We start from the raw sequence: 25166 nt of genomic DNA on the forward strand, positions 1-25166 counted from the left end.
CCTACACATATTATGACACTCCGACGTCACTTCCACAGCGCTATTTATAAGCCTTTGTGTCTCTTTAGGAACAGTGTGGGTTTGCTTTTCATCGGTGACTCACTGAGTGGAAGGAGGAGGGAGGGCGGGAGGGAGGAGAAAGGAGTGAAAAAAGGCAACAAGCACAGATGGAATCCAGTGTGAAGAAACTAACTGAGCAATCAATGACATTTATATTCGCACATCAGGCATGTACTTGACAACTTAGTAAGTCGTCTCTGCACAACAAAGTATGTGGTAGCGTGTTGAATTTAGCAGCAAAAAATGTCACATCAACACCAATCCGACTTATGTTACAAGGGTGATGTCAGACGAAAGGTTATTTACCATCTGTGTATCTGATTACTGTATTATTGGATGATTTTTGTACACAACACTAATTAGCCTTTTCTCTCTTTTGCTTTGCTTTAGGTCTTTTGGTGAGAAAACTGAAGGACTTTTGAAGCTACAGAAAAAGGATCTACAAGCACCTTTCCCTCAAGAAAAGTTAGTAATTGAGTATGTTGTTAAACACAGTTTATTACAATTGTTGACTACAGTATTTGCCTAAAATGTTCTCCATGTGCTTCTTCTTTTCTTTTTCTGTCCCTCTGCAGGTCACTCAAGGTTTCTTCTGCTCTTAGATGAACTGGACAGAAGAACGACAGAGAGCAGCGTTCGTGTTTTTACAAAATGGCAGAAGGAGAGAAACCTCTCTGATGTTATCCGCTGAAGCTCCTCTTTCTGCTCCACTTGATAATTCCTGTTTCCAGCTTGACTCTATAATCAGTCTTTCTGAGAAATGGATGGATATTTTATGTTTCTGTGAACTTGTTGGCAGCCAGCAAAGGTTCCGCTATCATGCCTGGTAGTTTCGGGACCTTGTAACCCTCAAAGACCTACCCTCCCAAATTCCCTGCCATCCCCTCTTCTCTCCCTCTTCTAAACCACGGAGAGCTTCAAGAAAATGGAGGCTCGTGAATCACCTGCGACAGGGCAGAAATGTCCAAACAAGGAACTACCAAGGGAGAAGGTACCTCTACAAAGAAAATGGGCGTCAGAGCCTTCTGCAAACACCAAACGAAGCACTTTTGCTGACCTGGAGGCTCCTGGAGGATCAGCACCCCAGCAGAAGTACCCAATCACAGGGAATTCTGGAAAGCTGCTATCTGGACCATCTGCAGTTGGGGCCATAGGAGGCCCGCCATCTCAAGACCCACAAGGCCCCTTTGCTCAGGGGTTCCCCAGGGGATATCCTTACCAACTTGGCCAGCCATACCCTCAACATCCTCAATCTGAACGGTTTCTCTCAGGAGCCAAACCACAGCCAGGCCTAGAGCCTCATGCCTGGCCATTTGCTGGCCAGTTACCCTCGGATGACCTATTCCCAGGACACCCAGGACACACTCACCCACATGGGGCTGGTGCAGGGAGGTTCCCTCGGCACAAATCTCCTAGTTTACCCAGCTCCTTTGGACAGTATTCTCAGTCAGGCCCGGAGCCCGGAGAGGAGGCCTATGGCAAAAAAGAGCAAAAGCCAAAAAAGCCTGGCAAGTACATCTGCCACTACTGTGGTCGAGCGTGCGCCAAGCCCAGCGTCTTGAAGAAGCACATCCGCTCACATACTGGAGAGAGGCCATACCCTTGTGTACCCTGTGGCTTTTCTTTCAAAACCAAGAGCAACCTTTACAAGCATCGCAAGTCCCATGCTCATGCCATCAAAGCTGGACTCGTACCGTTTTCAGAGCTAGCTGTGGCCCGTAGTGGGGACATGGACCAGGCATCCCCAGTGGGTGAGGCTGAGGTCCATTCAGATGGTGAGCAGAGTACCGATACGGATGAGGAAGGCGTGGAGCCCACCACCATGCTAACAGACAAAGACAGTCCAACCCTGCAGATCTCCTTTGAAGCTGACAAGAATACAGGTTATTTTCTTCTATAAGACACTTATAGATATAATTTTCTCAAAGAGTCAAAACAGTTTTGGTTCATAGAAACCCCTTCTTAACACGTAGCTAGTTCTTTATATCTTCTACTTCATACATGAACATCTTTTGATGCTTAAAATACTATTTGTTATGGGTATGTTTACAATGATCCAAAATAATAATGTATTGGTTTACAATAATGCTGTTGCGCAGTTCAGCTACAGTGATTTAAACTCTGCATGTATTTTGTTTATTGTGAATGGTTGTAATCTGTATCATCTTCATTTTTCCCACTATAAAGGTGGTGCCGAACCAGCATATGCAGATTCACCTGAAGAGCTACCCATTGGATCTATGAAAGTGCCTATTCTTATCGTTCCCAAGCCTGGGGGAGTCCCCTCCACAGGGATGGAGTGCCCCCCCTTTCATGACATAAAAGTGTCACACCACATGTTAGCATCAAAGGCTGGTGGAAGAGCACGTTCACTGGATGACTCCCCAACCATCAAGCAACGTTTGGCCCTGAGGCTAAGTGACAAAAAAGGACAGGACACTGACCTTGCCATGTCCCAGTCACTTAACCTCCTCAGTCCTCACAGCAAAGGCAGCACAGACTCTGGCTACTTTTCACGCTCTGAGAGCGCAGAGCAGCAGATCAGCCCTCCAAATACCAACGTCAAGACGTACGAGGAGATTATGTTCGGTCGAACTTGGTACTACCGACCAAGCTCCAGGTCAAGACACTCTATAACAGTAGGCATGGCAGGGGCAGACCCCACTAGCTTGACTACCCTGAAGCAACCTGGTGCAATTCTGGAAATAGGGAAGATAGCTGAGGATCATATCTCTTTTAGAGGAGATGTAGGAATCTCAGAAGATCCAAAGCAGTATCCAACTGGGCCATGTCAAAGCAGTACAGGACTTCTAGAGCCTCCATCAGATTCTGGGCATCTTATTAGGAGTAACTCCATGCCAACTTCCACCCCTCCTAACCTCAGTGTTCCCCAAGGGATACGGGGTAGCCAATCCTTTGACAATGTTGTGACAGATGATGTGTTTTACCCGCCAGGCCATCGTAGGCTCACAAGACAGAGTGCATTTGAAAATTCAACCAATGAAGCCCACGTAGGAGAGGCCGAGGGCTTTGGACACATACCTAAGAATTTAACTTCATCTCTGGGTATGAAGATTGGTGAACGCAGCCCAGGAGTTCCAGAACATGTTGGCTTTAGTTATGGTACTAAAGTTAGTATGTCAGAAATAGCCACAAGAAAAAGGAGGAAAGAAAAGAGTGTTGGGGATGATGAGGACAGCCCTGGACACTGCGACAGTAGCTGTAGTGGTTCAGTGGAAATGATAGGGGACTATGACTTTAAACAAGGTAGTTTTGATGGGTCCAGAGCCACCCCAACAGGTAAAGGTTCCCTTCATAGTGCACACAGTCAGTCTGACAGCTTTGATACCTGTGCCAGCATGTGCTCCGAGGACATTGCACTATTTACTGACTCTGAGGGCAGAAAAACAGCTGGGAATGTCATATCAGTTATCCAGCACACCAACTCTCTCAGCCGTCCAAATTCCTTTGACAAGTCAGAGTCTTTTGAACAGCCAGCATATCAGCCTTCAGATAAAGCTCCATGTACTCAGTACTCTGAGCAGTCTGACACAGAGATCTTTGAAGATGCTCTAAGTCCTGAATCCACCCTTCTAAGGACAGAGAGCATGGAGCAGCAGCCACAAAGTGACAGTGACTTGGCCTCCCTTTCATCATCATCAGCTGCAGCCTCACCTGGACAGCCTTATCATATCCCACCCAAACTAGTCAGACAACCAAACATCCAGGTTCCTGAAATCAGGGTGACAGAGGAGCCAGACAAGCCTGATAAGGACACAGAAGCTCCAATGACCAAGGAGCTGGAGAAGCAGCAGCATGTCGAGGAGTTTCAGTTGCCACAGAGAAGTGACACACTATCCCAAATGCCATCAGAAAAGCTCCCACCCAAGAAGAAGAGGCTCCGCCTAGCAGACATGGAACACTCATCTGGAGAATCAAGCTTTGAATCGACCTGCACCAGCCTTTCTCGTAGCCCCAGTCAAGAGAGTAACTTGTCCCACTCCTCTTCCCTTTCCATGTCATTTGACAGAGATGAAGGCCTCAAGTCTGTCTCACCAACAAAACAGGTACCCCATTTTTAGTAATTTCAAGTGCATTTACGTCTCTTTTATAGTAAGGTCTTCACTGAGGGGTTTGCATCCTGAACAAAGTAGAAACTTTGTCTCTTTGTTTCTGTAAAGGATGATTCTTCAGTATCTGGTGGTGGACCAAAGCAATCAGAGTTCCTGACTGTGCCAGGCAGTGGTTATTCTAGCCACCACCAGCAGAGGGAAATGAGGAGGTCTTCATCAGAACAGGCACCATGCACGCTGCCTATGGAGTTGCCTGAAATGCGCAGTAAATCCTTTGACTATGGAAGCTTGTCAACCTCAAGACAGGGAGAACTGTACTCCAGTGCTTCTGCAATGAAGGAACGTCGGCGTGGATATCTTGTTAGACAGGTAACGTATAAACGATTAACTTATATTTAGATGAATTTGGCCATGTGTCATTTGTATACCTCAGAAAGAGAACACAGAAGTTGTCAGTGACAATGCATGGAATGAAAGAGCTGGAGTAAAGGTGGTTTCAAAGAAGCTTGCAGATACAGAGCAACAGAGGGCTGGCTAAAAAGAACTTAAATAGCTCACCCTTTCTGGGATTGCAAATTGGATGCATAGAATAATGTGAGCTAATGTGAGCTAGTCTTGTGATTAGCTGGGCTACCCAGATTGTAGCTAAGCTTGACTTAATGGCCACAGTGTGCTTGCTTTGTTATTCAAAACAACCTTGCAACTTCTTCAACTGAACATTTAAAAACTCTGAGCTAGATGGAAGAAGAGGACTAGGAGCTTATTAAGGATGAAGGCACTACAAAATAATTTAGTATTTTAGCACCCCCATCAGCCTCATTCAAAGACATCCTAATGATGCCATGCTATACCGACATTATCATCTCAATACAATGCAATCACAATGTTATCATGCACTATATTAAGGTTTATATGGTATCCTTAGTCAAGCTAACCAAATATAATTTTATTAAAGGTAACCCACTTTCCCTCCACACTTCTCTGCATTTGGCAGGCTTCACTGAGTGTTTATCCAGAGGCAGTTACCCAGGAGCCAGGGGGCGCAGAAACGTCAATCAAACAGGAGAGTTTGGATCATGGGGGATGGCCTGGCCCAGCAGGATCCCCTCACAGCAGCAGCGAAGCAGTCAGCAGAACCAAGAGAACTGGGACTGGTGCTGGTAAGCTTTACATTCATCTTAGTATGTTATCTATACATTTTTTTTGTCTTATACTTTATTCATCATACTTTCCCAAACTTTTATTGAAAAAATTCTCGACTCAATAAACTACCCACATCCTACCGTGCATGGATTGCATTCTGCTATTATGGCTTACTTTTGTAAAATGAGTATCTTTTCAAATGTATGCATTTTATGCACAGATATAGGACCTCACCAACATCAACAGCACCACCAGCATATTCTCCAACAGAGTGTCAGCGAAGACAGCCTTCCAGAGGAACCTCTCTATAGCAGGTCAGACAAAATATCCTTACAGAGAAATAACCTAAAATAATAATAGTACAGCCCTGCTTCCAAAACATCTGGGAAACTGTGTAAAATAACGCAGTGAGAACAGAATGTAGTAAATTGCATAGAATTTAAAGTTGAAAGTAGTATCATGGATGCTGGCCTTTAAATCTGTGGTGATAAGAAAGCCTGAATACAGAACACCCAAGAATTCTAAAAAGAGATTTAAGATTTTGATTGTTTAGACCAGAAAATGTTTTTTCTCACATTTCTGTAAAATAAATATTTGAAATGTTATTATTTTGGTTGTAACTTCTCTTAAGAGGCTTTACATTATTTGAAAATCACTGCATTCCATTTTTATGGTTGTATTTAGGGTCACATTTATTACTGCAAGTACTATGTCAAAAATTGCTGTAGCCTTCAGCAAAATTGATAATGTTTTTGTCCTCTATAGGTCCCAGCAGCATCGCTTGCAGGCCCAAAGCTCGTCATCAGAGGGAGAGCATCCAGGTCATGAGGTCATGAGTAAAGATATGATGCAGCAGTACCAGAGTGGCCCTCCTTTCCTTTCTTTCCCACAACCGGGCCTCTTCTGGAATCAGGAGCCTGAACAGACACCAAGACAGCAGCAGACCCAGCAGGCCCAACTGCAACTCCAAAAACTCCACATCAGGTCACCTGGAAATGTACCCAGTCTCCCACTTCACAAACAGCAGCCACTCCACTCCCTGCAACAAGTCCACGATCAACAGCCATATGATGGAAAATCAGAAAATCCGACCTCTCAGATTTACTCTGCTTCTTTTTCAAATCGCAGCTCTCCTCTGTCAGCCTCGCTGTCCACCACCTCCTCCATGCTTCTGCAACAGATCCAACCCATATTTGCTACCCAGAACCTGGGCTCACAGGCCTCTTTGCCTGGTTTGCTGGTTCCTGTACGGATCCAAACCCATGTGCCATCGTTTGGTAGTGTTATGTACACCAGTGTTAGCCAGCTGATAGCTTCTCATGGTAGTGGAGCACAAGGTTTGGGTTCAGCCAGGCCAGGCAGTACTGACAACAGCAGCATGTCTCCTCCGGTTGGTGTTGTGAGTGTCACGAAGCCACATGGAGGAGTTGGAGGAGGTTTCAACTTAGCACATTTCCTAGGGCAGACGGATGGTGCAGTGCTGCGGCACCCACTCTGGAAGGGTCCAGATTCACTACCAGAGCAACGTCTAAACACAGGGATCCCCCTATCACTAACATCAGGCACTATATCCACCACAGATGCCTCAGGGTCTGCTATCGGAGGGGGCAAGCGCATGCTCTCTCCTGCCAGCTCACTTGAGCTCTTCATCGAGACTAAGCAACAGAAAAGAGTAAAGGAGGAGAGGATGTATGGACAGATTGTCAAGGAGATGAGTGCTGTGGAGCTAAGTGGAACTGAAGGTGGCAGCAAGCCTGACAAGGGACAAGGAAGAGGTCTGAAGAGCGAAGGCTCCATGGATGATTCTGAAAGGATGTCCTCTTCTCCTCCATTAAGTGACTTCCCAGTTGCTACCAAGATTGCCATTCCTGTCCGTTCCTCTGCCCCCCATCTCTCTGACGTCCCTCGGGCTCAGAGCTTCACCCCTCCACTCCAGATTGTCACAGACCGTTCTCCAGCTTCAGGTGGCCGCGACTCCCCAGAGGAGCTTGACGTGGACGATTCACCCGAAGAGCCGAGCTCCAGCCCAGAGTCCATGGTTTCCTCTAACGACGCAGAAGACGCTGACAGCACAAAGCAACCTACTTCAAATAAAATGCCTGTCAGCATGCTGGTTCAGCTCGATGCCAACCAAAGCCCAGGATTACCCGGAGCAGCGGGTCAGGCTCTGCTGCTGACAGATGTGGCGGATGTCCAGCAGCTTTTCCAGTTCCCTAGCTTACGCACGATGAGCAGAGTCAGCTGGTGTTTCCTGAACTACACCAAACCCAACAGCACCCAGGCAGCTTTGCGTAGCTCCGTCTACAGTTCATGGTGTGTCAGCTCATACAATCCCAATCCTCTGAACTTGAGTACCAAGGCTTCACTGGCTCTGCTGCGGTCCAAACAGAAGAGGAACACTGATTTGATGTACACAACGGCAGCCATGTCTCCACCCAGCTCTGGAAAACTGGTCTCTTCTGTAGCCTGGAAACTGCGGTTTGATCAGGTATGTGCTGCAGTCATCAGAATGATAAAAGATTGCCAAGAGAAATATTGAATTATGCACGCATGGACGCAACTACAGAGAAACACAACCGCAAGAATCTTAATCTGCCCTGTATGTTACCTTTTTTTTTTTTTTTAGCTGAAGCCAGAGCTGATGCCAGTGGATGTCAGTCATTTTGGGAGGAAGATGAAAGGAGTGGTTTCATGGGATCGTTCAAAGGAGGAGCAGGTGGAGAAGGAGGTCTCAGTCAAACAGCCTGCTGCTGAACCGACACGCATCAAGATCTTCGAAGGCGGGTATGTCTAATAAAAATACACAATTAAAAGGGACAGGGACAGCCTCTAAACATGACTTGTCAAACCCCCAGAAAACTACTCTCTCTTTCTTTTGTGTACTTGAAGCCATGCCAGTTGATGTCATTCACGCAGCATCAGCTTGTTGGGAGAAATTGTGGACTAGAAAAGGACAAATCTTCATGTAGAAAGTGTCCTCTTTCTAACGGATAAAGCATGCAGCTAACTAACGTTACAGCTCAGCTCAGGAAGATGCTCGAATGTTTACATCCTGTCACAGTAGGAGGAGCCTCTCATTATCACAGCAATATGTTTGGCTGGTGTAGAGGTACAGAAATAAAATAATTCCTTTGTGAAGCTTCTCACTCCAACATGAACAGAAATCATGTACAGGGTAGCAAACATTTAAATATTTGATGTTCAGGTGAACTGCTCCTTTAAAAGCATTTAAATGCTGTTTCTGCTGTCTGCTGTGGCATCATAGATCACATAAAGAGATCATTCTGTAGCGTGTTTCACACTTCCTCAGAGACTAGAGGGATAAAAAAAAATTTAAAAAGCAGATTAAAACTTGTATGGTCAAAATCAGTTCATTTTTCTGTGAATGAAAAGAGCAGATAAAACCCTAAAGATATGCAAAATTAAATCATCAAAGGAAAAGGTCAGGCTTTACTTAAAATGTAAACATATACTAACTAATAACCACTTTTATGATATTATTTGTATTAATGCTTTTCCCTTAGAAACTCAGGAATAAGGAAAGGAATAAGGCATAAAACTTGCATACAGAAAAGTGATTTGTTACAAGTACGTGATTCAAAATACTGAGCTGCCTTTTGTCTTTTTCTTAATCCTAACAGCTGAGTATTCAATAAAAATGAGCACTGATGACCTCTGTATGAACTGTAAGGACATCTGCCTCATCATGATTAGTCAGAAAAATCTTCTTAGGTATTAAAAAAGAAGACTTATCCTTTTACAGCCTATTCTTTGGGCTTAATTTGTGCCTGCGAGAGTCGGGCCAAGAGCCTGAGCCTGGTAAACCCATCACGGGCTAACGACTCAGGCTGCATTGCTGTAATTGGACGTCAACTTTCATAATTCTTGCTCTGAGTTTTATAGACTGGTGTGAAGTGGGATTTGTCCCTCGTTAGTTGTGCTTTAAAGCCTTTTTCACGCAGTTTTTCTGACACCAACAACTTCAGTATTTATTTCTTTTGTTAGTTGCTGAGAGGAGAAATGCTTTTTTAAAAATCCTATTAGATTACTTCATTTATTCGGCGCAACGTTTTATTTTAGTTTTAACATTTTTACGAGTTTTTCGCCTTTATTCCAAATTATTTATAGATTTTTTTCAAAGTTTATTGTTTGTCTGTGACTTCATGTGCGATTGCAGTTCTAATAAATTACTGCAATGTGCAGCACCTTTTTGAAAGCAGTGCATTTTTGCCAATTTCTGTTTTTAGAGAACAGTTTCAGCATTTTCTGACTGCATAAAGTTCATTTACTCTCACACAACTGAAAAGATTTCCATCATACAGCGATGACAAAACGCAGGACACTTTGGAAATGGAAGTTCAGATTCACCAGAGCTTTAGAAAAGGGTTTTTTTTTCTGTATGAGATAAGAAAGCTCTTTTAAGCGACTTTGCATCCATCTTTGTGAACACGAGTCAGCTGATGAATAAAAGCAGAAGCCAAAAAAGAAAGAAGCAGAAAATCTTTGGCAGAAGTCATAACTTTAAGTATTATCTTCTGGTTTTGACTCAAAGCAGATGAACTGCTTAATCACATTGTTACAGCAAACATTGCCCCTCCTTTTAACATAAATATTTAACTGTTATTAAAACCCTACTTTAGCTTTTTCATTCTTGTGTTCAGTATTTCCCCAAATAAATTTATCAGTTCCCCAAAAAATGAGTGTATGAGGTATTGTTTCAGCACAACAGATGTTGCAGGTGCAAAATTAATCACCAGCTAAACTAACTAAAGTTTATGCCTGGGGTAATCTAACCATGTCAAACTAATGTGTTTTAAAAAACTGAATAAAATATGTCTCCTTCTTAGTCTCAGAGTGTCAGATACTGTTGTTCAGTCAAAGTGGCAGCTCAAAGATACACATACTCGTTGGCAATTGTGCCGTGATGAACCGCATTTAAGGGCCGTCACTCCAAACTAGTCACGTATGAATGGTTGGAAAAGACCTCTGGGGGTCACATGAAAAACACTGGATGATCATCATTTTTCACCATCCAGGGTTATGATAAGAAGAGACAAATCTTAAACCTTTAACCAATATGTGTAGTTTTTGGTGTGTTCTGGCTCAAGACTGTCACGCTCCTTTTATTCTAGTAAGAATTTTGGGCCGTTTCCCCCAGAAAGACATCTGATGACCCTCCCTGTGCTCTTAATGACATGTTTTGACACCTCACTACATATCAATAAACACGTGATTTGACAAGAATTATAATAGGCTCTGGGGTTTTCCAAGGGTAGCCCTGGTAAGCTAACCCTCACTAACTTCTGATGCACACCCTGTCATTTGGTGCAGGAAGCAGACGTGAAATACAAGGGTAAACGCTCAGTTCAGAAAGGAAAAACGAGTTAACCTGAGCAGGCGTTCAAGGGGAAAAGAATAAAAAATGGACATTTAGCATCCAGTACCACCATGGCTGCACCAACAATTAAGGATACTTAGCTTGTGTGTGTGCATGTATGTGAGACACCTCCAGCATCTGATACTGTGAGAGGACTCCGTCTTGTCGGGTGCATAAAGTTTTTAATTGTTTTATTTTATATTGTTCTCATGTTGGCAGAATATTTCCAGATAGATTCACGAAAAAGCTGAGTAAAGAGACATATTAAGAATGCTTCAGTACAGCAGATATATTCTCACTATTTACAGGAACCTGGTATGGAGGTAGAATCTATTTACAGAGGATGAAAAGGGGCCCACAGCACCTTGAGGCTCCTAAATAGGTTAATATGGCCACATGAAACTTTTGGTTAAAGAAAATGTATCTATAGCACTAACTGACTTATACTCAAAGCATGCACAGAATCATGAAATCTTTAATCTACTCTGGCTTTAAATCATAAATTGGCTTGCATGTCTGTGTCTATTTGAGAAGGCTGGCATCTTTTGCTGAGCAGTCAAAGTTTATATAGACTATTTATATTCCTGAAAGTTACTCAAATCTAGCGACGAAGCAGAGAAAATGTTTTGTTTATTATTGTGTTGTCATTAAACTCACATCTGGCTTATTTTCCACATAGAAAACTAAGGGATTTTTTTTTTTCAAGTGTACATTCAATGGTCAAATAAAGCCTGTACGAGGGAGTTTAAGCTAACCCCTGTAGAGAGAGACATTCCCACAGTGTCATAATGTTTTATAGCCTACAGTAGAGCCAGTAAGACCAAGGTTACTGAATGGAACAGACGGTGCAGACACACACAACATTCAAATATACCCCTTCTCTCGCTCGCTTTCACACACACACACACACACACACACACACACACACACACGCACACACACACACACACACACACATATATACAGGGAGGGGAGTTATTAAATGCAGCAGACAGTGAAGTAATTCTCTGGTGTCCCCAAAGGACACTTAAGAGGAATAAGTGGATAAAAGCACACAAACAGAGTGCACAGGAAAGACAAACATATGCACACATACACTCACACAAACAGACACTCAAACAGACTATACCTTAAAAAAAAAGAAAGAAACCTGAGGTGAAATCTTTCTCTATGACAGAAATCCATTAAGTGCAAATTTTGGCCGAAGAACCAGATCTTTTACTGGCTTTACGTTTCGCCGTCAGTCGAACGTTTCAGTAGTTTTGAAAGTGAATCTGCTTTTATGATCTTACCGTGTGCCCTGAATAAAATAGAATAAAACAAAATAATCATCATAATTCATTTTTGGTAACTGGACACAGCTGTGCAAACGTCTCGGCTCAGACGAGCACTCAGAGGTATTTCCCAGTCCGCGGTGCAGTTGAAAGACAAATTTCCCCTCGCTGCTGCAGATGGATTGTTTGATGTACCTGATATTTGACCTCCTTTAACACATGAGGCCCTGAACTACACATTATCCACTTCTCCAGCCACTGCAGACAGAACAGGAAACTATACAATCCTCCAGCAGCTTTTGCTACTCCTCCACAAGGATTTATTCTTTTTTTTTCTTTAGTACAAAAAAACTGAACTAAATGCGATGCTTCTGCGGCAGAGCAAAAACAGACAGAATTTACCAGAATTTGACTGGTGGTTGGTGGTAACTTCCCTCCATGACTGACAGACTCAGGCAGACATGCACTGATCCCACTGCCAAGTGTCCGCTCTTTCACTCAAAGCCTCATGTGGGATAGAAAATCACGACTGACAGCGACGCTTAAAAAAAAGAAATCTTGTAAAAGAATAAGTGGGACTGGCTGAAGGACTGTGGTTATCTTTTTTTTAGAAAAGATGATGAACAACAAAGCCAGAAGTGGAACGCTCCAGTGGTTCCCGTTTTAGTTTAAAACAAAGAAAGGTTGCATCTGTATGGAGGTTATGACCAGGTCAACAGAATTCACAGGGATAATAAAAGACAGCAGGCTTGTTTTCTGCTTACATTAATCATGGTAATCATCGTGAGACCCAAAGTAATCTGTTGCAGCTTACTACAAACACACGACGATCAGCTGTGGCAATAACCCCCGTGGAATACGCCACCAGATGCTTCACAGCGTGCTTCGAAAGCATCCCAGAAGCGGCTCTCCGCTCTCCATTTTTGACAGAAGCTGCGTCAAGATGTGCAGAGCTGATGAGCAGAGACAGGCGTGGCAATGAGATTTATTTTCAAAATAAAAGACTTTGTTTATGCCAAATGTGTGACTTGAGATTGTGCAAAAGACAGATGAACAATCAGAGATGTAACATCACAGGCAAACACCTGGTGTATTCCTCAGAGTAAAACTGATAATACCTGGCAATATGTTGGTGCCCCTAAGCTGCCAGAACACCTCTGACCCATCAGATCTGTTTGACGTCCCTGGGACCTCTGTGGATTGTGTTTTTCACTGAAATCATTCGAGCGAATGCTCAGATTGTGGGATTGTGGGAGTGTAGAGGCCAAATCAGTGCCTTGAGTCATTCCTGAGCATTTTTTAAGGGGTGTGGGTGTATTGTCCTTCTGGTGTCCATCGTGTCACCAGGGGTTATTGGTGGCATGCAGTGGTTGGGTAATGAATGGGACTAACCTCAGCTTTGAGGCAAGCAATTGGAAATGCCTGCAAATGGAAATTAAAAATTTCGCGGAGTGACATATGACAAGGTGTAAAATATAGCACTATATGAACCATCCCAGCAGGGGTGATGGGATTTAAACATGAATGAATGGTTACTGCAGCCTCTGAGCCCTATGATGCATCTGAGCAGAGGAAACCTCATTTCAGTCTTATTTAACCAGAACCTCTGTGTCAGCAAGCATCTGTGTCTCTGACTTTGACCTCTGACCTCTTTGTGGTGAAGGACAAAGATTTTCAATAACAATGAATAGAGTGTCCAATGAAGATTGGAATACATGTTTCATATATTTTTTTAATATAAAACTGGATTGGTGTCTTCCTCTGTGTGTGTGTTAGCATTGTGCTGTATGTGTGTATCCGTTTACTGCTTCGCCAGCCTTTAATTGTCCCGCTGGGAAAAATAAATTGTGATGAAGTGAACTGAATCACAGCCAACCGTAGAGGGCTGTCTGGCAGTTATATTATAGCAGTACATTATTTATCTTTATACTGTATACATAAGCATAAATAACAACTGTGGCAGGACAAAATTATGATATTACAAGCGAAACTCACTTTCATGGCTTCATTGTTAACAATTGTTTCTGCTATTGTGTTAACAAAGTGCCTGTTTTGCAAAAATGTAAAAAACCTAATCGCTGCACTGTTTCTTTCCTCCAGCTATAAATCCAATGAGGACTACGTCTACGTCCGCGGTCGCGGACGAGGGAAATACATCTGCGAAGAGTGTGGCATCCGCTGCAAGAAACCCAGCATGCTGAAGAAACACATCCGAACGCACACCGACATCCGACCCTACGTCTGCAAGTTCTGCAACTTTGCATTCAAGACAAAAGGTAGGGCTTCTTTTATATTGTGTGTTTTGCAGCATGCTATGAGCAAGGCTGGCTACAGTCACTGTGCAACTGCAACCCTCCTTGCAACCCGCCTCCGCCCTAGGTGCTTTTTCGTATCTGTGGTCGCTGATGTCTGCTCCGATCCGTGCTCGGGTTTTGCTTCTTTTGCATTTATACTGGCGAATATAAGTTAGTGGAGAGGAAATGAATCTTCTTTTGACTACAGCGCTACTGACTGAACTATGTTTATCTCTGTATGCAAGTAATGCAGTGACTTATTAAGGCCGGGGTTTGATTTATTTTATAACTGCAGTAACCACTGGATATTGTAGATCTCCATAAATATCTTCTAAACTTTCTCCTTGACCATCACAGTAAACCTTGTAAACATTTTTCCAGGTGTTAGCAGCTTTTTACGGCAGACTTTTAGTAGGAAAACTCTTAAGGCGCTGCACTAAGTGGTTAAATGAATGAATAAAACATGCAGAAAGGCTGTTTTTCTGTAGCTGTGGTCAGCAGGAACCTCCATCATATCAGAGGTTAAAGATGCTGACTACCCGATATGTGATCTTTAATAAAAAGCCATTATCCACGGGATAGATTTTCAAATTCACATGTAAAGCATGCGTATCTTTGGATTCTATACATTCTGCCAACTGAAGCAGAGTCCAGACAGGTTGAGTAATTTTGTTATTAAATTAAATTTGTTATAAATTATATATTATTTGTAAATTGCAATCTTGCGGTCTCACTCTTTCATCCGCTTCTATTTCCATTTCATCCTCTTTCTTTTACAGTCTTGTGTTGATGCAGCCCAACAAGCTGTGGTTTCCAGTAAGACTAGTCGAAGGGTCATTAAATGGTGTTTGTGCTTGTGTGTGCGCATTTTGCAGGAAACCTGACGAAGCACATGAAGTCTAAGGCTCATATGAAAAAGTGTCTGGAGTTGGGAGTCTCCATGTCTTCCGTTGAGGACACTGAGGCAGACGAAGGAGGTAGGAGACAAACACACTCATGCATTTACACACACACACACACACACACAGACACACACGCACTTCTTGAGCTGGACTACATCCTGCTGTCTTATTGAGTGCAGCCTGCAGAGCTCTTGGCTCGGTGTAGCTGTGCAGAGACAATTAGTGTAATGGAAAGCAGAGCTTATCCTGACAGCCAGCATCCATGTCAAACAACCACACCTGACACACAAGCTGACTAAAAAAAATATTTTACAAACACCTCTTATGGCCTTAAAATACTCCAGGAACAATTTAAAGCTACAGCTTAGAAAAAGAAACAAATATTAGCCAGTCAACCTCGTTGACAAGGTTCATGAGGATACGCCAAGGAATACGCCGTGCTATTAATCTGCTGATGTGGAAATAATCTGAAAATTATTACTGGCGAACCTGTCGTAGGCTGATATTGACGAATGAATATGATTTTCCATGAAATATTCATCAGCTGTCTCTCGGGGCTGTGGTCTCGATTTCCCGTTAATCTCCTGATGACTTGATAATGAAGCTGGAAATTAGTGGGATTATTTTTATAATCTATGGAGTTTTCACCAGTCGCAGTTATTACTTTCAGCTGATCTTTGCTACACTTTGTTCTTTAAACATCCGAATGGACAGCATCTTGGTATCTAGTTTGCTCTTGTAAAGAATGGATCCACTGTTTCTCTATACCTCTCTATTGCCGTTAACTAATTATTTAAGCAACCAAATAAACAACAAATAAAAAATAAAATATAAAGCATTTATTGTCATACCTAACTGACATACCTCCACGTTGGCTCTCATCTTAGTGGAGGAGTAACAGCATTTTTCTTTCAATGTAAATTTTTAATTAACTGGACAAAATGTGGTCAAATAGTTTAATTGACCATGAGTAAATTCATTTTTGTGCTACCTGATTAAAAGCTTGGAGATTCAAATGTAATTACTTATCCTCTTAAAGTGTCCTAAATGTGCCACACAAATGGGTCCAATCTTAATTTTCTTCTTGATCAGTCAGAGATGTGATTTCATCGCCATTCATTTGTCTATCAGCAAGATCACAAACAGCAAATAACAAAGCCAAATTTCACAAACCTTCTTGGAGAGAAGAGAGAGAACCTGTTTAATTTTTTAATTTTTCCTTTAAAATTACAAAATGAAGCCTTGACTTTGGCAGAAGATGATTATGTCCAAGTATCACAGTTGGAATTTTGGTCAAAATCCATAACGACCAAGTAAAATACATCATCGGATAATTCAGTATCTAAAAATTTTGATCTAGTGTCGCCACATAATGACTTACGAATTCAGGATAAACACTTGATTGCTTGAATCTTTCAAATGGAGATGTTAGTTAGAATCTGATCTAGATTTTTTCATCTACTCATGTATTTATCTCTTCTGCTGTGAATGGGCTACCCCACTGTGTTTTTCCTGCTAGCCAGCTAGCATTTGCCTGTACTGAAGTCGGCTTTGAATAAACGTTTTACTCTTGTGCTCAGCGAGAGCATCTCTCAACCAATCACTTCAGATTTCTATGAAAAAATGTTTTACGAATAAAAAGTGTAGGTTGTCTTTGCATAATTTTTGTAAAAGCGGATGAACTGAGCCCTTACCATCATATTTAACCAGAATGGGACTGGTAGCTGGTGGTAATGCCCCACCATGTAGACCACCAAATTAAATGTAACTATGTTTTGGCGTGCCATTTAATTGGGATATGATCCCACATATACACAGGGGGTTTTGGGGGAAAGGGAGCGCTACAGAAATCCAGTGAGTGAGTCACTGAGACATAAACACTGGTGGTTTGTGAGAAACTGTTGTATATAAGACTAACTGGAAAAGTAGTCCAATGTTAGTGCAACTGATTTCCACTGAAATAGTTGCTTAAATACGATTTACTTCTTCCTTGTGCTGCATATGGGGGAAAAATACAATGCTGATGGAATTTCTTTATTTTTCTTCTTTTTTTTTTTTTTAGATCAATTTCATATTTTTCGATCTCTCTCTGGACAGATAAGAAGCTCTGAACAACAAAAACATGCCTCTGTTTCAACTTGGACTCTTTTGAAAGTCACAAAAAGCAAACAAACTTTTTAATTCCCAGAATTAACGTTTTTCAGCCAATCGTCTGGCTGCATTTTAAAGCGTTGGTTACCTGCCAGCAGTAACTTTGCTGCTACTATACAATAAGACCCTGCCAACATTTGGCTGCAGTCCATCCTGTGGGAAAAACCAAAGTGTTGAGGGTTTAAATAACTTTCTTTTTATTGTGTTTTATTGTTTTGAGCTGGTGGGAATGAGGTTTCATTGGTGTTTTGTTTTACACCTAAACTCTGTCACCTATTAATACAAACCATTTCTCTCTCCACTCATTCTTCTGTTCTTCATTGTCCTTTTCGTCTCCTTCTACCTTCTTGTTTTCCCCTCCTGTTCCTTTTACTAATTCCTTTCTTTGTCTTCTTCCTGTTTCTCTCCTTCCTTCTTTCTACTCCTTCTGCTTTCTTTTCTTCTTCCTCTGCCTCCTCTGTATTTTTCTTCCCACTCTTTTTGTTTCTGCTTTTTCTCCCTCATCTCCTTTATACATTATTGTTGTTGTTTCTCGTCCATTTTCCCCTTTTTTCTTCCTCTTCCTGTCCTTTCGTCCTTATCCCTGTGTCTGTATTCTGTCTCTTTTCTTTCCTTCCATTCTTCTTCTTCTTGCCTTACTACTTCACCTTCAATTATTTTTCCTTATCTCTTTTTCATTCCTGTTTTTCACTCTTCATCTCCTGCTTATAATATTTTTCACATCTTCTTCCACTTCCTCTTTTTCCTTCTCTCTCTTGCTGCTTTCTCCTCTTCTTCAAGATGTCGGAGATGAAGGCCAGAGGTCTTCAGAGAAGAATTCCAGAGGTGAGATGGCAGAGCACCAGTTTTCAGATGCTGATGACTCAGAGGGTGGTGAAGAAGATGGTGATGAGGTGGATGATGAAGACGACGACGAAGAAGACTATGATGGTGACTCCACCCCAAAGACTCGCTCGCGCTCCACCAGCCCGCAGCCTTATGGCCTGCCCTCCCTTTCTGTCACAGCTGTGGCCGCCTCCCAACCTGTTCCTCACTTCTCTTACCATTCAGCGTCCGACCTCCTGGGAAACACCAGCAGGCCGCCTCTGTTTGGCTATTTCACCACCGTGCCGAGTATCCAGATCACACCACAGGCTCCGCCTTCCGACCTGGCCAGGCGGGAGCACAGTCAGTCAGAGTACCAGAGAGGCCAGCAGCGGCCGCAGGGTAGCAGGTTGCTGGTTCCACCCCCCTCCTCCTCCATGGATGAAGACCTTCCCGTCCCCTCCCCAGATCTCTCCTCCCCCTCATCACGACTTTCCTCACCCGGTTTGGACAACTCTGGCTGCCCATCCCCCATTTCCCCATCCTCCTCACCCTCAGCCCGCCGTTACCTCTCCCCACGTCGTGACCTCTCACCCCGCGCAGGACACCTGTCACCCCGGCGGGACATTTCTCCTCTGCGTCACATCTCCCCTAAGAGAGACCTGGGAGCAGCAGGGGGATACAGGCGAGACCTTTCCCCAAGAAGGGGACACCTGTCACTGCTTTCTCCCTTGTCTCGGCCCACGTCACCATCGGGAAGAGATTACAAGCGAGACCTTTCACCACGAGGCCGCCACAGGGGGATGATCCGGCCTGTGTCTCCTCGCAGAGGACTTCACCAACACCTTCACCACCAAAGGTAAGCTCAAATTTTGAATGATTTCAGCCACTTTGTTACTTAATGGTTAATGGTTTTAGCAAGTTCCAGGTCCGAAGAAGAACCTTTTCCATTTAATCCAGTACCCCTAACTGATTCACTTAAATAGCTTAACAGCAAACCTCAGTTCAACTTAAAACTACTTAGTATCATTAACAGATAAACAGATGCACATTTTACACTTGATTAAGGTATAATGTAATATTTGTCTGTATTTGTGACCACCAGCCAGCAAAGCGGGGCACGGGGCCTGAGGCTGAGTCATCAGACTGGTGCGTTGGGTCAGGGAGAGTTCAGTGCTCTGGGACGTCACACAGCCAGCACAGAAATGGAGACGGTAAGATTTTGTTCATGATTATGCTTCAATGTTTAAATATTTTAGTTTCACACTGACGCTGATTGGTGTATGGGACAGACAATGGTTTAACTTTAAAGAATAACATGGACACATGAGGGAAATTGGCCAGGAAAGGGACATAAGCAGTCTGATAGTTAGACTGTGAGCTTGAACCTAATGCATATTTTGGAAACAGGGTTAAGAATTATATCAGATGAATTCATGAGCATCTCTAGCACATATTTTGAAATTCTGGATCCTTTATTTAACTTATTTATATTACAACAAACAGGATCTCGAGAGTAATACTGTAAGTTTTGATTAAAAATTACCTCTAGGTTATGAACATGATGTGAGATGTGAAATTCTAAAGTGTTGCTGCAAGCCAATTTGCAACCCAAATCTACCTCCTTTTCCTCTCAGTTGTCAACAGTAGTACTCTACTGTTCTTGTTGCTGCTCATGTCAGAAGATATCTTCTCTCTCTTTTTAACAATAAATGTTCATAACTAGAAGGTTAGCTTGTTTCACAGGTTCCTTGGCTCAGATTTCTCTGTAAGTTTGCTTATGAAAAAGTATCATTTTTATTAGTCTGGGAGAAAAAATTTGATCAGTTTTGTTCACAGAAATGGACTTCTCCTCACTTTCAGTAAATACATGCTTGTGGTTTTGTTAAAAACATTTGCCTGTCTAAAGTCTACCGCTGAGGTAGAGCTTTTGAGTATGCGGACTGTGGTTTTGATGTGAAAAACCCGAAGCACAACTTAGGAATATAGAAGAAAAGGACAGAAAGAGGGAGCCAAGAAAGAAAGAACCTGACAGAGACGAAGCCGTCTGGCAGACAGAAGAAACATTCAGAGAGGATGAGGGAATAAAGAGCGAGTCAGATAGACTGAGAGGGTTGGAGAGACGGATGATTGAAGATAGGGCTGCTGGGTTTTGGTGGTAATGGGATCTTGGCTGGCTGGTGTGGTTAATAGCGCGGCTGTTTTTCTTCTTAAGAGCCCTACTTCAAACTCCAGCTCCTGCTGCTGGTCCCACTTAAACAAAGCGTGAAGCAGAGAGCGACTCTGCTTGGATAACTGACTGCTCTTCAAATAACTGATTAATGCTTTAACAACCATTTTTCATACACAAGAAATCTGAGCGAGCCTTCATTCTTTGGATTTCTTTGTTCTCGTACCAACACCTGTTGTCCAGCACCGTCGCGCATTTCATCAGGGTTCATTCGTTTATTTTGTTACATAAGATTTGGATTTCCATTGAAAAACCTCCCGTGTGTGTTTATTGTAAGAATAATTGTCCAATAATCATGTGTATTTATGTTGAGGGCATGTGCTGCCTGTCAAAATGTAGAAGAAATTTTCAAGTAAACTCAGCAGTTTGTGATTATATCCAGCAGCATGTTTTCATCTTCATCTTCTCTTTGGCTTCCAGGAGCATCCGGGTTCACCGTCATCAGGGGATCAGGGTAGCCGTGGTAACCATTCTAGTCCACCCCACCAAGTCCTCTTCAGTCACCTTCCCCTACATTCTCAACTACAGGTATTTTTTCTATTTTTTTTTCTTTTAATACAGATTTTGATTGTTTTGCAAAAACTGTATGTAAAAGATGGACCTAACCACCATGATGTCAGCCCGTCCTGTTTTAAAGCCTCAGCTTGAACCTTTAGCATTTTTTGTTTCTCCAAAGCCAGCTGTCACGAGCAAGAGGTGGATAGCAAAGTAGCCACGCATTAATCGTACTATGCTTTACTGTTCATTTGATCGCTTACAAAATGAACATCATGATCTATTAAAGACATGAAACTAGCTACTGAGGCTATAAACTCATCAGGAAAGTATTTCCTGTGGTGAGATGTACGGTAATTTTTTCTTGTTTGCAACCAGAAAAATTGCCCCCTGCTGGAGATTTGAAAGAATGAAAGTTTAAGACATTTTCATGTTTTGGATGTCCTTAGTTAAGTAATATTTTATATATTTCATTTATTACTTGACTTAATTTGTGAAAAAAAAGGATATGTTGTAAAAGTGCTCTATTGTTAAATTATTATTCCCATAATTATAAAGCCATTTTATACAAAAAGTTTGTATGTAATAATGCTACTTTTGCTAATTAAGTAGAGTTTTGTTATGTGATAAATAAAGGTTAAATAAGAAGACGACAATCGATCTACTTATCTAAGAAAACAGGTTTTTGTCATTTACAAACAACTTTTCTTCTTCTTTTAAAGATTTTTTTTCCCCAAAGCTGCAAAAGAGCATAAACATTACTCACTTCAGAGTAAACAAGGACTGTTTTCAGTGGCATAAGTGCTCCAGTGGAGTATTTGGTTCAGTATAAATGGGATCAGACATTTAACACGTGAGTGAATTAAACGTTTCTCTTTCAGGTGCGCTCGCCTTACCCAATGATCCCCATCGGTGGAATCCAGATTGTACACTCTGTTCCTGCGTCCGTTAACACCCCTCTGGCCCAGCAGGGGGCTTTGCAAGCTGCTCGGATGTCACTGCAGAAGAGCATATCGGAGGACTCCATCACCAGCGAGGCACATTTCACCTCCTTTTCAGAGAGGGGTGGGCACGGAGCAGTAGCGGGAGAAACAGTGAGGGATTCAGCATCACCTCTCCGCTCCTCACAGGAGAAGGAAGGAGGAGGAGGCGTGAGGCAGGAGCAGGAGCAGGAAGAGGGAATCCAGACGTGCACCAAGGCCATCGCCTCCCTCTGCATTGACTCCAAGGAGTTTGCTGAGAGAGGAGGAGGTGGAGGTGGAGGCAGAGTGGATGACGGGAAAGACGGAAGCAGAGCACCTTCCTCCTCTTCCTCTCCTTCAGCTTTGTCCCCAGACTCCCATCAACACCATTCGCCATCTCCCCACCCATCACCATCTCCTCCTCAAGGTCCTGGTATTCAGCACTTTAGCAGCCTGGAACTCAGGCCTCCCCACTCATCAGTCCCAGCCTCTCCTCACTCGCCCTCTTCCTCCTCCTCATCCCCTTACCCTCCGAGCCCTGGATCTGACAGCCTGCAGCCTCCAATGGCATCCAAACCTCTCAAGATGGAGAGAGACAGAGAGGCAGAAAGCACAAAGAGAAGCAAAGACGTGTCGTAGTGCTGCAGAGGAGGACCAAGGGGAGGAGGAGAAACGATGGATGTCTCCTTTTTTTTTGTTTGTTTGTTTTCGGATAATAGGAAGGGATGAAGTGCAACAGGAGAGAGAAAAACTGACTTTTGCACACTTTACACACAATTTCTTCTCCCATTTTCTCTCTCTTACACACATAAAAACAATGCATACAAAGAAAAATAAAAGACTCAAACGGACCTCTTAATGTTCGTGTACAGCATGCCTGTTTTAAACGGGGCCTGCTCTCAGAGACTTTCTTATTTAAAGACTTTTAAGAGCATACACATGTACGGTAACTCCCACCAACGTGAGCCCGACCAAAATCTGCTAAAAACAAAACAAAGGACTCTAGCTAAACGGTACGACGAAGAAAAACAAAAAACCATCGGACAGCTACGTGTGTGCCTTTTCTTTAATCTCTCTATCTCGCTCTCTTTTTTTTTGCTTATGTTCTTATAAGCAAACAAAGCAGGAAAGTAAATGTAAATAAAGTACAATACTATCACGTATCAGCTTTGTAATAAATGCAGCCCCCTCCCTCATCCTCCTCCCCCTTTCATCCCTGTTTTTTCTTTCTCTCTCTCTCTTTTTTTTTGGACACCTTAAACTTAAAAGTCTCGACAAGCGATGTGAAGTTATGGATATGACTATTACGTATGGTTGCACTAAAACATATTTTTATATGAGTGAAATTTAAAAAATTGCTTTTTTGTGTACAGCAGCAATCCTATAATACTATTTATTATTATTGTTACCATGTTTCATAAATTGTACATTTTTTCTTAAATGTCGTGGATGCCTTTTTCTATGTAAAGCATGGGTTTTTTGCTATCGCTTACATTAGGGCGAGGATATGCACACTGTAATATGGCTTTTTATGTTAGACCTATTTATATACGTCTAAGTGAGCCCCCTCTACTTGGAGGTATATACACATAGAAGATTTACCAGAATATTTACCCAGCATATTAATACATACAGTATATAGAATCTATCAACCTGTCTGTCTATCTATCTATCATCTATCTATCTATCTATCTATCTGCACTTAACATGTAGAATGACATTCACATTAAGCTTATGGTAGTTTGCTTGTACATTTTCTCTGCTGCTCTTTGCCTGCCCCCTGCTTGTGATTTTTCCTCTTTTTTATCTTAACTTTTGTGGTATTATGTCTAGTTTTTCTTTTGATTTTTAGAAGGCACAGATTTGCGCTCAGCATTAAGTGAATGCCTTCTTGCACCTTGGCTTTTTTTTTTCCTTCTTTTTTTGTGCTTAAATGTTGGTTTTAACTCTGCCGCGCCTCTCTCCATACACCCCCGCACTCCTCCCGCCCAACCGATGCATCCATCTGCAACCAAGATTAACATCAGGCAGAGGCAAAGGTAGCTCCACATTCTTGAATGAATGCCAGATATGTAAACGGGAAAAACATTCCAGTCCATGTAAATACCCAGCCATCTCCCCCTAAACTCACACATACACACATTTTTTGTTATTGATGCACATTTTTTGGGCAATGGCAATCAACCCACTGAAACTCTTACTGAATGGATTTATTTCGAGGGGGACACACATGCAAACACATGCATCAAACTTTCTGACAAATGCACCTTATATTTCTTCTGTGGACGTCCCGGTATTCATCGGTTTTTCTTTCCTTTTCTTTTGCAGCGAACTTTGAACGAAGTGTTTAGGGGGAGAACTGCTCTGCGCTCTTAACCCTAAACTGTCGGAGAATATTAAGAATACATACAACAGTCGTGACTTTCTGCACTGCTTTTTTGGCCCGCCTGTGGTCCCTCTTCATCTCCTGGATATCCCTTTTGTAGCTAAGCAATATTTAGCCAAAACTCTGCTCACCAGCAGGGATTGTATTTGTTGCAAGGCAACAACAGCATACTTAAAAATCCTAAAATCAGGAGAAGAAGGGAGCAGTTGGGACAACAACTCTTTACTCTTGTTGACAGTTTCGGGCCGAGTCGGGCAGGCTGCAATGTGAGTGTGTATCTCTGTATTCTGTACCAGTGTGTATTCGACCAGTATATCCTCTTCTTACGACGTTTTTTCTATTTCGATCCTCTGTTATGTACACTTATCCTGATGACAATGATGTCTTTAAAAACTCTTTCTCTCTTTCGAAGATATCAAAGCACAAGTCATTGTATAGAAATGACAACAATACATAAAAAGGACAAAAAAAAGAGGTAAACATACATATAAAAGGGTAACTTTTGTGATGGTGTTCTGTGGAATTAATACAAATATCATGTATGACCCCAGTTGCAACAAGGAATCGCAGTAGAAGTGGAAGAAATGGATTGTTGTTTTCAAATAAATATGAATAGTATAATTTTTTTGTGTGTGTTCAGTTTGTCTTTAACAAAAAATTTTAATAAAATATTTATAAATGTGTCTACTTTGCGAAGTGTTGCTTATAGAAAAATATAGGAGGTAATTATTGCTGGACTTATATTTTCCCTCTTAGCATCTTTTTCCTCTCTTGCCTCTTTTTTTTCACTTGCTTGTTTGGGACCCACTTGCCTTTCCATATGCACACATGGAAAACCCAAGGGCAGGCAGAGGAGCAGCTAAAACTCCAAAGAAAGCAGATATCAGATATGCACACAAGCTAATGAGAGTGGGTTGTAAAGCTGCAACCCACAATAGTTTACAACATGTTGTCTTGAAACTGTCATTTCAAGAGGTAGAGCAGGTCACCCACTAATCGGAAAGGTGGTAGTTGG

The 25166-nt window shown here is 42.3% G+C and overlaps 1 protein-coding gene across 5 annotated transcripts in view; it reads left to right on the forward strand.

The window, feature by feature from the left end:
- Positions 1–24782, forward strand: part of hivep2a (HIVEP zinc finger 2a) — a 121426-nt gene extending 96644 nt beyond the window's left edge. For 4 of the 5 annotated variants that reach the window (XM_063494579.1, XM_063494581.1, XM_063494580.1 and 1 more), the window contains 14 exons: positions 451–525; positions 636–1943; positions 2248–4127; positions 4242–4502; positions 5128–5293; positions 5497–5590; positions 6042–7764; positions 7903–8060; positions 14028–14203; positions 15097–15198; positions 18055–18937; positions 19184–19292; positions 20729–20836; positions 21685–24782. In XM_063494579.1, the coding sequence (XP_063350649.1) occupies positions 986–1943; positions 2248–4127; positions 4242–4502; positions 5128–5293; positions 5497–5590; positions 6042–7764; positions 7903–8060; positions 14028–14203; positions 15097–15198; positions 18055–18937; positions 19184–19292; positions 20729–20836; positions 21685–22404 (7338 nt within the window). In that variant the 5' untranslated portion in view covers positions 451–525; positions 636–985 and the 3' untranslated portion in view covers positions 22405–24782. The remainder of the gene's footprint in view (positions 1–450; positions 526–635; positions 1944–2247; positions 4128–4241; positions 4503–5127; positions 5294–5496; positions 5591–6041; positions 7765–7902; positions 8061–14027; positions 14204–15096; positions 15199–18054; positions 18938–19183; positions 19293–20728; positions 20837–21684) is intronic. The other variant, XR_010096321.1, reaches the window with a different exon arrangement.
- Positions 24783–25166: the final 384 nt, after the last annotated feature.

The sequence above is a fragment of the Pelmatolapia mariae genome, linkage group LG15, assembly GCF_036321145.2.
Source record: "Pelmatolapia mariae isolate MD_Pm_ZW linkage group LG15, Pm_UMD_F_2, whole genome shotgun sequence".
Taxonomy (NCBI): domain Eukaryota; kingdom Metazoa; phylum Chordata; class Actinopteri; order Cichliformes; family Cichlidae; genus Pelmatolapia; species Pelmatolapia mariae.